This window comes from Trifolium pratense, linkage group LG6 (genome assembly GCF_020283565.1).
Source record: "Trifolium pratense cultivar HEN17-A07 linkage group LG6, ARS_RC_1.1, whole genome shotgun sequence".
NCBI classification, from domain to species: domain Eukaryota; kingdom Viridiplantae; phylum Streptophyta; class Magnoliopsida; order Fabales; family Fabaceae; genus Trifolium; species Trifolium pratense.
In genome coordinates, this window is record NC_060064.1 from 31284827 (window position 1) to 31299373 (window position 14547).

Genomic DNA, 14547 nt, shown 5'->3' on the forward strand with positions numbered 1-14547 from the left:
TAAAAGAATTGTTGATTCGGGATTCAAACTAAAGCAAAGGAAAATTATATTAACTTAACAACTAATTATTAATATTGACAATTTAAAGAATTAATTCTTTTCTATTTTAAGATATTTTATTTCTTAATTTTAGAGTCATTTATTACAAATTAAAGAAAAAGACATTGAATAATTTAGAAATTATATTTTAAATAGTAAAACAAGATATTAGGCTCAAGTGGTTAATGAGTTTCACCAAATGACAAATCATTCATGAGAACTCGAGTTCAATTCTTGGATAGAATACAAAAAAAAAGATTTTATAGAGTAACTTTTTAGATTTTTTACAACTTTGAAAGGTTTGAACTTATTTTGGGTTGAGACCGATTCTTTAAAGATTACTCTAGCTTTTAAAAAGTCATTTATGGTTTCTTCACACCTGAAAAATTGTTGGTTAAATTGTGTTGAACTTACTAAGAATATTCTTTTCACAATTTCCCACATTAGAGAAGGTAATCAATGTGTTGATGATATTGTTAATCTTAGACTTTAGGTACAAAACTTTCATCAATCGGATGCAATTCCTATTAACATTGATCATGTTTTTGTTAGAAATATGTTTTGTTTTTCCGAATATAGAATTTTACATGTGAGGTAAGATTTTTAATGAGATAGTTGTAATTTTTTATACTCCCACCTGATTTTATTTATAAGTTGAGGATTTTGCCACTGTTAAAGAAATGCAGAATATTTGTCATAAAATGTACGCATTCATCTTACAAAAGTCAACATAATTTTTTAATTAAAATAATTATATTTTTAAATTTTTTAACATGTAGTCTTAGACACAAATCAGTAAGACCCTTTATTAAAATATAAAAAATGCTAGCGAATGTTTTCGGGGTACTTTTTAATCATTTTAAATAGTAAGTTTTTGTAAAAATAATTATGAAAATGTCTGAAATTACCACATTGAAAATTAAAATGTTTCATTTTAAAAAAAATTAAATGAAATGCTAGTGTTCTGAAACACTCGCTAACAAAATCTTTATAATATAAATCTCTCTATGCTCTTTAAGTCCTTATCAAGAGCTATTCTTACACAAGCACAACCGCACAAACCTAAAATATTTTTTGGTATACAAAGGGTCTGATGGAGTAATATTAAATTATGTGACTCAATTATTCTGGTGTTGCCCAAGTTAGCATTTTTTTTCTTCATCAAATATACTTGCAAATTAACTAAGTTATTGGGCTCAAGTAGTTAATGAGTTTCATCAAAAAGGACGGATTTCAGGAGAACTCGGGTTCGATTCCTAGGTGGAATAATTTTTTGACCAGACTTTACTTACCTCGCGGCCGAACTCTGGACTACTAGGGCCCTTTCCCCTAGGAACCAGAGAATTATAAACAAAAGAAATAAAAAATATACTTGCAAATTACTCGCTAATAAATTTTCATGCGGACAATGATTTTTTTTTTGTTACTATTATGATATTGGTATGAAATTTCTTCTATCATTACAATGACTAATATCTTAAGTAAAAGAAACAATGACTAATATTTTATAGGATACATAAGGTAAGTTCTCTCCTCGGGATTAGATACACTTTTACGTTATTCTAAATTCTAAATTACATCACTGTTGAGAAAATCAAATATTTAAGTATTCTTAAAGGACTAATATAATGATATAAATTACTAATGTAGTTATAATACTATAAATATATATTATACTAAATTATGAGAATGAAGAGAATGGAGAATTTTGGATGAGATTACTCATTGCTCTCAATGTGTGTTTTACATGATCCAAGGGGTGATATTTATACTACTAAAATTATGAATACAATAACTTAGATTTACTATTGCAAGTTGACATTTACATTGATAATTTTACATTATTATTTTAAGTTGACATTATAGATAGATATTTCAACATTAATAGTAACCAATGTCTTTCAAGATAATTTTGTTGATTTTCCAATTTATTATAACACTCCCCCTTTGAAATATCTATCATGGTGCTTTATTGAAGCTTGGTCGAGGAGATTGTGATGGGAACATGTGCTGCCTCGTTAAAAACCTTATTAGGAAAAACCCATTGGGATAAAAACCTCAATAAGGGAAAAAGAGTACAACATTATGCTCCCCCTTAACCAAGCCTAGGTAATTCTTCTTCAAAGGTCTCGAAGGTGACGCATTCCAATACTTCGTACGTGTTTCTTGAAGACTGATGTAGAAAGTGTCTTTGTAAAGAGATCAGCCACATTTTCACTCGAACGAATGTATTGAATATCAACCTCTTTGTTTCTTTCTAGCTCTTGTGTGAATGAGAAGAATTTTGGAGGGATGTGTTTGGTTCTATCACTTTTGACGTAACCTTCTTTCATCTGAGTAACACATGCAGCATTGTCTTCATACAAAATTGTTGGATTCTTATCAGTTGGTAAACCAGACGTTCCTTGGATATGTTGAGTTACTGATCTTAACCATCTACATTCTTTGCTAGCTTCATGGAGGGCAATTACTTCAGCATGATTTGAAGAAGTTGCTACAAGTGTTTGCTTTTGAGATCTCCATGATATTGCGGTGTCACCATATGTAAACACATATCCAGTCTGTGATTTAGCATTATGTGGATCTGACAAATATCCTGCATCTGCATAACCAAGTAAAACTGGTTTTGTATTGTTAGAATAAAACAAACCAAAATCAGAAGTACCTCGGAGATATCGAAAAATATGTTTTATTCCTTTCCAATGTCTCTTTGTAGGACATGAACTGAATCTTGCTAGTAAATTCACTGCAAAGGCTATATCAGGCCTTGTACAGTTGGCAAGGTACATGAGTGCCCCAATGGCACTGAGGTATGGTACTTCAGAGCCAAGATCTGTTTCATTTTCTTCCTTAGGTCTAAACGGATCCTTTTCAACATTTAATGTTCTGCCCATCATTGGGGTACTCAAAGGGTTGGCTTTGTCCATGTTGAATCTTTTCAATACCCTTTCTGTATAGTTTGATTGATGTACCAATATACCATTTTTAGTATATTCAATTTGCAAACCAAGGCAGAATTTGGTTTTCCCCAAATCTTTCATTTCAAATTCTTTCTTTAAGTAATCTCTTGCTTCTTTAATTTCTTTATTGGTACCAATGATATTTAAATCATCAACATAGACAGCGATTATTACAAAACCAGATATTGTTTTTCTTATAAAGACACAAGGGCAAATAGGATTATTTACATAACCTTCTTTAAATAAATATTCACTCAGTCTATTATACCACATGCGTCCTGACTGCTTTAATCCGTATAATGACCTCTGCAACTTTATTGCATACGTCTCTCTGGGTTTTGAGTTTTCAGGCATCTTAAATCCTTCCGGGATTTTCATATATATGTTACTATCAAGTGATCCATACAAGTAAGCAGTAACAACATCCATGAGATACATGTCCAATTTGTTAAACACTGATAAACCAATTAAATAACGAAAAGTAATGGCATCCATAACAGGAGAATATGTTACCTCATAATCAATTCCTGGTCTTTGGGAAAAACCTTGTGCAACAAGACGAGCCTTGTATCTTACAATCTCATTTTTCTCATTTCGTTTTCTTACAAAGACCCACTTATACCCAACAGGTTTCACACCTTCAGGTATATCCACAATGGGTCCAAATACTTTTCGATTTTTAAGAGAGTTTAACTCAGTATTTATCGCATCTTTCCAATTTTTCCAATCATGTCTATTTTGACATTCATTCACAGTTTTGGGTTCAGGATCATCATTTTCGTTTATGATTTCACATGCAATTGAGAACGAAAATATTTCATCAATGTTCATACCTTTTCGGCTCCACAGATTTCCTGTATTAACATAATTTATTGAAATCTCGAGATCATTCTTGTTATCAGCTTCATTATTAATGATCTCATTGTCATCATTTTGTGCTTCTTCGAGAGCACAATTTTCAATCATGGATTTGTTGTTATCTAGTGTCTTTTCAGGATCACTTTCAATCATATTCACCTTTTCTGTTTCTTTTCTTTTTCGGGGATTTTTGTCTTTGGATCCCATAGGTCGGCCACGCTTCAAGCGTGCCTTGGATGTACTTGCTACATCATTTGTTTTTGAAATATCAATTCTAGCTGGGACATTTATAGCTGGTACATGTGACTTTGTCACTCTTTTCAAATCAGTGAATGAATCTGGCAGTTGGTTTGCTAAATCTTGTAAGTGTACTATTTTCTTTACATTTTCTTCCCATGATTTATTATATGGGTCCAAATGTAATAAAGATGGTACATACCATGTTATTTCATTTTCTATGTGTTTATTTTCTCCCCCTAGTGTTGGAAATTTTGTTTCATCAAAATGACAATCAGCAAATCTTGCCTGAAAAACATCACCTGTTAAAGGTTCAAGGTATCTAATAATAGACGGTGATTCATACCCTACATATATTCCCAATCTCCTTTGAGGTCCCATTTTTGTTCTTTGTGGTGGAGCTATTGGGACATATACTGCACAACCAAAAATTTTTAAATGGGAAATATTTGGTTCCTTACCAATTGCAAGCTGATAAGGGGTGTGTTTATGATCAGCACTCGGCCTTAGACGGATGAGTGCTGCAGCATGTAAAATTGCATGACCCCAAACAGTAACTGGTAGCTTAGTTCTCATTATTAATGGTCTAGCTATATATTGAAGACGTTTTATTAATGACTCAGCTAAGCCATTTTGTGTATGCACATGAGGAACAGGGTGTTCAACAGTGATTCCTACTGACATGCAATAATTATTGAATGATTCTGATGTAAATTCACCAGCATTGTCAAGTCTAATTTTCTTTATAGTATAATCAGGAAATTGTGCTCTTAATTTAATTATTTGTGCAAGAAATTTTGCAAATGCCATATCACGACTTGACAATAAACAAACATACGACCATCTACTAGATGCATCAATTAATACCATAAAATATCTGAATGGTCCAGACGGTGGATGGATAGGTCCACATATATCACCTTGAATCCTTTCAAGAAATGCAGGTGATTCTATATGAATTTTGCCTGGTGAATGTTTTGTTATTAGTTTTCCAAGAGAACAGGCTTCACATGGTTTATCCTCTTTTGTAAACTTTAAACCTTTCAAAGGATGACCATGAGTACTTTCAATTATTTTTCGCATCATTGTTGAACCAGGGTGACCTAAACGGTCATGCCATAAAATCATAGTTTTGGGGTCTTCTTTTACTACCAAATTACATTCAATTTTATGTATATATGTATAATGTAATCCCGAAGGCAATTTTGGTAGCTTTTCTAAGGTTTTCTTCTTTCCAGAAACATTAGTAGTAATATTAATATATTTCATATTGCCTTCAGTTACAGTTTCAGTGTCAAACCCTTGACGATATATGTCATTAAAACTCAACAAATTTCTCTTTGATTTAGGAGAATATAAAGCATCATTAATGACAAATTTTGTTCCATTTGGTAACATGAACATAGCATTACCTGTCCCTTCTATTAAATCAGCAGGTCCTGAGATAGTATTTATCACACCTTTAGTAGAATTTAAATCATTGAAATATTTCTTACTTTTGAGGATCGTGTGGGTAGTTCCACTGTCCGGGATGCAAATGTCTTTGACATGTTCCATGTCTGACCTTCTTAAAATAAAATCAAGATTAAAGATAGGAAAACAATAAATCAATATAATACATTCAACATTATTATTCAATAACCAAATATTACACAATGCCCACCACATAAGTCATACATATTATTAAGTAATTCAAGCACACCACACAAGTCACACATATTATTAAGTAATACAAGCACACCACACATTATTCAAATACTTAATTAATTAGTTACTTAATTCATATTCATTTCATTTTCTTCTTCAACAAAATCAGCAGCCTCAAGGTAGGTAGTATCATTATTGGGTTCAACTTCATTAAAATTTACTTCTTTTCCCTTTTCTTCAACAGATGCCCTGTATTTTTTACACAGGTGCTCTGGTGTCCTACACGTCTTAGACCAATGTCCATTCTTTCCACATCTAAAACAGATATCATCACGGTTCCTTGAAGGACCTTCTTGGATATATTTACCTTTACCTTGATGATTCTTATTATTTTGGTCATATTTAGGAGGCCTATAATTATTCACATATCCTCGTCCACGACCTCTACCACGAAAGTGGTTTCGACCGTGATTTCTGCCTCGACCATCAAAATGAGTTTTACCCCCTCGTCCTTTATGACGATTATGGCCACCACGCCCACGATTAAATGTTGTTGCATTTATTTCGGGGTATGCTATTGTTCCTGTGGGACGTGTCTGGTGGTTTTTTATCAAGAGCTCATTGTTTTGTTCTGCCACCAAAAGAGCTGCGACCAAATCAGAGTACTCAGTAAATCCCCTCATTCTATATTGTTGTTGCAACAATACTTGGGATGCATGGAAAGTTGAAAATGTTTTTTCCAATTTCTGTTCTTCAGTTATAGCCACACCGCAAAATTCTAATTGTGCAATAATTTGGTGCATGGCAGAGTTATATGCAACAACACTTTTATAATCTTGGAACTTTAATTTGTTCCACTGATCCATTAATGAAGGTAACAGGACTTTCCTCTGATGTCCAAATCTTGCCTTAAGTTTGTCCCATAGTATTTTGGGATCCTTGGCATTTGAATATTCTGTTTGTAATCCATCATCAAGGTGGTGTTTAATTATCCGATTTACTTTCGATTTTTTTCATTGCTAATTCCTGTGAGTCAGCTGTTTGCACCTCTGCATTATCTCCTTCTAGAATTTTATCGAGCCCCTCACATGCAAGGTACTCAGTTAAGTTGTTGTTCCATGTTATGTAATTATCTCCGGTTATGTTTAGAATTTTGAAATGATGCTTAACGTTTGACATGTTTATATCTAAAATACAAAAGAACAGAATCAATTTTTAATGTATAAACTATGACAAAAAAAATAAATTATTTTATTCAATAGCTATGATTACAAAAACCATGATTCTATCAGCTAATAAACCAGGCTAATACTAGTAATGGTAAAACAACAAATATTGTTACTATTATAAAAGGTTCTCCTAATTCTTCATATTTGGTGATCCAGAAGATGAAAAACATAAAGACAAGTAGAGTGATAAGCATAAGAAAAAATTTAAACATTTTGGAAATATGAGTAAAAGTTTGAGAATGGTATGAAAACTTATGAGTGAAGGTGAAGTATTTATAGATGAATTTTATGAAGTGTCCGTTACGTTACCGTTGGGTTTGTGGCCGTTGGAAGATAGTGGAAAAATGTAAGCTTTTACTGTTCATGGCCGTTATGTGGCCGTTAGGGGATATGAGAAAAGTGTTAAATTTTATTGTTTGTTACCGTTGGGAATGAGTAAAAATATTCTAAGTGTGTTAAAAATCATCTAGCTCTTAAGATGCACAAATGGAGAGAACAACATGTAAAGTTATATGATAATAACTTTAAATAATATCAAATTTCAAAATCTTAATTATGAGTCTCTCGTGAAATAATATTATTGACTGAGATTTTAGTCTTCCATTAAGAATTAAAGTTAGCAATATTATAGATGTGGATTTTAGTCTTTCATTTAATATGAAGATTAGTATTATAGATGGGGTTTTTGGACACCTCCATTAAGTATAAAAGTTAGTCATACATATGGGGTTTTAATCCTCCATTAAGTATGAAAGTTAGTAATATAGATGGGGTTTTGAATACCTCCATTAAGTATAAAGGTTAGTCATAGGTATGGGGTTTTAATCCTCCATTAAGTATGAAAGTTAGTAATATAGATGGGGTTTTGAATACCTCCATTAAGTATAAAAGTTAGTCATAGATATGGGGTTTTAATCCTCCATTAAGTATGAAAGTTAGTAATATAGATGGGGTTTTGAACACCTCCATGGAAATTAGTATTATTAATCAAAAATTATCTTTTGTGATATTATGGGGATTTTAGACCTCCACACAAAACTTAAATAATATTCACACTTATTATAAAGTTCTTGACAAGTTGTGAGTTTTCTATAATAAGTGGGTAAAGTAGTAGTAATAAAAATAATAATAATAATAATAATAGCCACTCTAGTTATAAATCACTTGACAAATTGCCAGTTCTCTATAACGGGGCGAATAATAATTATAATTATCATAAGATTAAAGTAATAAGGATAGATGATATATACCTAGTGGTGGTAAATCACTTCCGATAGAAACGATCGTGCTGATAACGTGTTGAGAAAATCAAATATTTAAGTATTCTTAAAGGACTAATATAATGATATAAATTACTAATGTAGTTATAATACTATAAATATATATTATACTAAATTATGAGAATGAAGAGAATGGAGAATTTTGGATGAGATTACTTATTGCTCTCAATGTGTGTTTTACATGATCCAAGGGGTGATATTTATACTACTAAAATTATGAATACAATAACTTAGATTTACTATTGCAAGTTGACATTTACATTGATAATTTTACATTACTATTTTAAGTTGACATTATAGATAGATATTTCAACATTAATAGTAACCAATGTCTTTCAAGATAATTTTGTTGATTTTCCAATTTATTATAACAATCACTACCATTATTGGGGCAACAAATATTAAGTAGAGGATAGATTGTGGTTACACTTTTAGCATAATGGATAAGTCAAATTCAGAGGAATGTCCTCCAACCACATAGATAGAACAAAACAACACAATAAGAAACAAGTTTCATTTTCTTAGCAAAATCGAAGCCAACAATGGCATCCCTGCAGAATTCACCAACACTTCACCGGACACTCTTTCACAACTCTTTCCCTCAGGTACTCTACTCTCTCATGTTTTAAGTTGGTAGTTTTTTCCATTCATTCTTATATGTTTCTGACAAAAAGTTTGTGTTGCAGAAGCATGGTAGTAGTAGTGGTACTTTTCGTTCATCTAGAAGAGATGGCATTTCCTTTATTGTCAAAGCTGAACAAGAACCTTCACCTTCTTCAACAGGTTTGCTTTCTCAAGGTTTTTTTGTGTGTCTTTTCTTTGGTTATTGAGCTTGGATTGATAGTTATATATGCATTATACAACACTGACACTTCAGATTGAACGTGTGTCTGGTGTTTGACATGTGTCAGTGTCAAACACTAACTTGTGTTATTACATTTTCTGTCTGAATTAGAATCTATAATTATTATTATATCTGATCACTTTCGTTTTATCAAATCATTATCAGTGTATTTTTGTTGGTACCTATGAAGCACAGACATAGATACAGACACCGGACATGACACGGGCACTTACATGTCAACACCGATAATGATTCAATGTAATCGTAAGTGTTGGTGTCGTGTCGATCCGACACTGACATGTGTCCAAGACCGGGACATGCCTAATCCAAGGGGTGTCCGTGCTTCATAGGTCAGTACGGTATCTTGTGTCTATGTTTGTGTGAGTGTCGGTGCGCTCTATTGGGAGTTTACTTGTGCTATAGTAGAAATGTAGTACTTTGTTGCTCTTTGATTCTTTGGTTTTCAAAAGATAAGTATTTGCCAAGAGCTTAATGAACCGGCTTGCATCCATGGTCATTAAAGTAGGCAAATTAACTCTTGGTGAAGATGCATTGTGAAATATACATCTTGTTGTTTAATGGTGTGTTTGGATAATTAGTTCAATAAGTGCATGTCATAAGTGCTTAATTCATGAGTCCCCAAAGGTTTTGATCCCTGCTACTATCATTTCTTGCGTCTCCGAACAAATTAACCATTAACATTTGCCTATAAGAAAGTGCTTAAGTTCATTAAATTAGTTGTGTTTGGATAAGCAGATTGAAAAGCTGTTCGCATACTCAATAGTATTTGTTTTCAATATAATTTTGGGTAAGATTGCATAAGCAGTTTCTGCCATTCCATACACAAAATTCAATGAGAATTGACAAATGGATTTAAGATTTGCATTGGTAGTTTCTAATAGCTACCATAAAGAGTTTATTAAAACAAGATAAAACTAGCTTGAAGAAAAATAAGTTATTTATATAAGTTCTTCTAAACACCTCTACGATACAAGTATTTATGTCATGACATACAAATAGGCTCTTACTAAACTCTTCCAAGTGCTCTCTAAATCAAATATTGACCCTAACAAATACTCCCCCATGACAAAATATAAGCAAAATTCACCTTTTTAGGTTCATTGCATAACTAATGTATCCGGTGAATTTTGCTTATATTTTGTCACGGATGGAGTATCATATAAACCACATGTAAACGGTCTTGGCTAATACCTGTTTGTGTTTTCGAAGAAACGGTAATAGAAAAACATTTTGAGAACGAGAACATTGAGGAACAGTTCGGTTAGGGTGTCAGGTGCATCGCAAGTACAGTGAATTGTAAACAATATTTCTTACCATTGTCATACATGTTGTAAGCAACTTAAATAGAGAATCATCTATTTTGTTTTTAATCCATTGTGATACTTTGACAGATATACCGGGAAGGCGCCAAGTGATTGCCATCGGGACTGCTGCCCCATTAGTTTTTCTGTTCAACCAACCCTCAATTTCTTGTAAGATTGCAATTTAAGCAGTTATTTACCACCTGCTGACTTTCCTGAATACTGATTCCTGACATCCTGAGAATATACCTTTGATATGGCTCAGTTGCCGCAGAAAGTAAGACAGCATTTCAGCCAGTTGTTGCAGACAGTACGAAAGGATTTCAGCCAGTTGTGGATAGGAAAGATGGATATTCATTTGTATACCCTTTCGGGTGGCAGGTGAGCATTGTTATATACCATCTACTTCAGTATGAATGTATATCTATAGTCCGTTGAACAATTTCCTCTACAAATATAGCGAACTTTGATTTTAGTTCCTCCAATTGTTTTTAACCCTGCAATATCAAAATGTGAATTCTTCGGTACACATTTTATTTGGATATGTACAGGTACAACGTTGAGGTGGATAATTCTGACAGGTTCACAAATAATGTTTATTAATATTTTTTTTGGACCTATCAGAATTATCCACCTCAGCGATGTACTCGTACATATCCAAATAAGATGTGTGCCGAAGTGTTCACCACACGAACAAAAATCAAAGTTTGCTATATTTGCAGGGACTAAATGAATAATTAAGTCATTTATCAATAAAAGGCTAAAATGGAAGTTAAGGTTAGCTCCTTCTTTTTCTTTTATTATGGGGAGTTGGCAGGAAGTAGTGATTGCTGGTCAAGATAAGGTGTTCAAAGATGTTATTGAACCACTGGAAAACGTCAGCGTAACTATGATCCAAACTGGAAAACAAAATATTAAAGAATTTGGGTCCCCTGAACAGGTTAGAGGCTTATATCAGTATGAGTTTCATTGATTCTAGAAAGAGAAGAAAAGTTGATTTCAATCGTATTCTTAATTTGTTTGCAGGTTGCTGCAACTCTAATAAAAAAGGTTTTGGCACCTCCAAACCAAAAAACAAAGATAATTCAAGCAACTGAGGTATGATGTATTACATCTCTTCTACCGTTTTTGTAGTCATTAATTCTTTTTGGTTCCCTCCATTTTCAAATCTACGGTTTTGGTCCCCTAGTTTGGAAAATGTCCAACACTTTCCCCACCTATGCATTTTGGATATGAATATGTGCATTGTGTATATATGATTATAGCAAACACTGATCATAGCTTTTTCCATCTGTGTAATGCGCCAGCATGAAGTTGACGGAAAAATATATTATCGATTTGAGTTCGTTGCTCAAGCACCAAACTACACTCGTCACGCTCTCAGCGCAGTTTCCGTTGGCAATGGTATGGTTTTGGATTCTCATTTTGAATGTTTCAAGTGCATGAAGTCGTTAAACGAAAAATTAATTATTGATTACAGGTAGGTTTTACACCTTAACTACAGGAGCAAATGAGAGAAGATGGGGAAAGATGAAAGATAGATTGCAGACCATAGTAGAATCCTTCAAACTATTCAATCTTTGATGACAATCGATTATTGTACTATTAGAGATAATAAACTCTTCAATCGGCAAGAATGTTTATTTTTGAGCTTTTATCTGTTTGTAATTTTTTCATATAGCTATTCATTCATCAATGGAGTCTTTGTGATTATGATTGTTACTTCAGAATTGCAATTTAGAAAGAAAATAATCAGACTAAACAATTGTTAATTACATCTAAATAGCAATTCTGATCAATCTTAACCACAGAGATTCCTCCCATCAATGTTATGGTTGAATATATCACGGCATACCCTTCTGCCAAGGTAAATAGAACTCTTTCCGGTGCTTACTTCAATGTATTAGATTAGCCCTTTATCTTTTATTCTCAAATTGATTTTTAAGTTCTAAAATGATAGCATAGCTGGTCTTTTTAACCAGTTTTCGTTGATCTTTTTACCCGGTTGATGCTTCCAAGCACCGTTTGCCTGTTTACATGTCGTCGCTCCATCCTCTTGAGTCACCCTTCCCGCCTTCCCGCCTTCCCGTTTGTGTTTTCATTTGTTGTTGGTTCTAGGAGTGATTTGTTTGGTGCGAATGATTATAAGTTCAGAGTGCAAAATATGTGATTTTTTTTGTTTCGGAAATTAACCAAATAAAGTTTATGTTTGATTGTCCCGTCTATGGAAGTTGTACCGAGTACGTAATCGTAATCGAAACCATTATTTTCTTCTCTGTTTTAGAAAGACAAATGTTAATAAATTGTTAGATTTTTCAAGCCACTAAGTCATCCTTATGACACCCTTGTAAAAAAAGAAATTCATGCTTATGACTCTGTTTACCTTTCCTCTTAGCATTTTTTTTTTTAATTTCAGTCATTAATCTTAGATTGAAGATTGAAAATTGTATTTTTTTTTATTAAAACAATCTCAAATGTATTGAAAATTATATTTCATGTGTAACTATGGTATGTTGTTATCAATAATATTTTTTGGAGTGCATTTTGATATATTTGAACAAAAGTATGAGTATTTCAATTCATATGCAATTGGAGCCATCATTGTCGGCCGTCGTAATACCCGCCATCACGTCGAGAATCGTTTTTACTGTCCATTAGCGCTACGAAAACAGAAACAACAGCAACAGGAACAACAGGAGCAGGAATCTGTTTAGATTAGATTTAGTTAATATGGTTGTTGTGGTTTTATCTCAATATTTTTGTAGTTTGTATAAGAAATTGTAGTAGGTGATTGACTCTGTATATGTATCGGTGATCAGTGGTAAAGGGTTGTTCGCTATACAGGTAGTTTTTTCAAAAATAAAATTACAAAATAACTTTGATAGCTTCTCTTTCGGCCCCATGTTTCTTTTTCCCCTCGAGATTTCCTTTTTTGCCTTGAAAAAAACTTCGGTTTCTGTTTGTCGAATTTTTCCTGAATTTGCACTAGAAAAACTTCGAAAAACATCGGTTTCTGCCTTCCGAATTTTTTTCAAGGGCAAAATGGGATTTTTGGAGACTATAAAAGAAACATGGGAAGCGGAAGAGAAGCTATCAATAACTTTTTATTCGAAAGTCCAATAATGATTGTTTAACTCAATAAAAGTCCAACATCTTTTACGTTCAATAAAATTCCAAGATTTTTTTTTTTTTAACTCAAAGAAGAACATTGAGTTGAGAAATTATTGTTAATTAAAATATAATGATATATAGTTACTATGAAACTGACAAACTTAGATATCAAATGTAGTTAATGATCCTTATTAAAGGATGAATTGGTAAAAAAAAATTAAGTTTAATCCCTCGATAGAATAATTTTTTAATCAAACTTTAATTGTCTCGTAACCAAATTCCAAATTATTAGAGTCATTTTTCCTAAGAACTAGAGAATTAACACAAAAAAACTTTGATACTCACCCAAATATAGGGATATAAATGCTCTTCAACTTGTCAAATAAGCATCATAAATCTCAAAACTTGCCAATGATGCTAATGTTCTGAAAATAAAATATCTAACACAAAAAAATAAAAAAATAAAAGACTATTCCAATAGTTTAGAATTAAAATAAGTTCAAAGACAGCAAAAAGTAATTCTACCAAAAGAAAACTAATAAATTATGACCCGTGATTTTGGCAAATAGTACTCCTTCGTTTTTTATAAGTGTTCAGTTTCGTTTTTTATAAGTGTTCAGTTTTATCAGATTTAGCGTTTCTAATTAACTATTCAGTTTGTGTTTTAAGGATACAATTTGTCAGTTGTACCCTTTATCAATTATTCTTATCTTTTCCAATAATTTGTTTTATATATTTGAAAAACTAAAGTTTTTTTTTAAACAAAGTTTTTTTACGATAGAAAAATTTGTTCCTTCCTTGTTATATTCAGATTTAAACAGAATTTGTATAACAATATTTTTTTTGTATAACAATAAATTTATTTGAAAGAGTGCAAAAAAATTGGAATTTATTGGTGAATTAAGATGAGGGTATAATAGAAAGATAAGATGCAACAATACATTTTCTTAATTTGGTGTTATCATTATAACTTGACACTTATAAAAAAACGGAGAGAGTACTACTTTGAAATGGTTAACT

The 14547-nt window shown here is 32.2% G+C and overlaps 1 protein-coding gene across 2 annotated transcripts; it reads left to right on the plus strand.

Moving 5' to 3' along the window:
- Positions 1 to 8642: 8642 nt before the first annotated feature.
- LOC123891524 (psbP-like protein 1, chloroplastic) lies at positions 8643 to 12315 on the plus strand. Of its 2 annotated transcripts, none has more exons than XM_045941404.1 (8): positions 8643 to 8855; positions 8937 to 9033; positions 10507 to 10587; positions 10682 to 10797; positions 11234 to 11356; positions 11443 to 11514; positions 11724 to 11820; positions 11897 to 12315. In XM_045941404.1, the coding sequence occupies exons 1-8, from the start codon at positions 8793 to 8795 to the stop codon at positions 11998 to 12000; spliced, it is 753 nt and encodes a 250-aa protein (XP_045797360.1). In that variant the 5' UTR covers positions 8643 to 8792; the 3' UTR covers positions 12001 to 12315. The 2 variants fall into 2 exon arrangements, with proteins under 2 accessions (XP_045797360.1, XP_045797359.1); XM_045941403.1 differs by having other exon boundaries at positions 8665 to 8855; positions 8937 to 9048.
- Positions 12316 to 14547: the final 2232 nt, after the last annotated feature.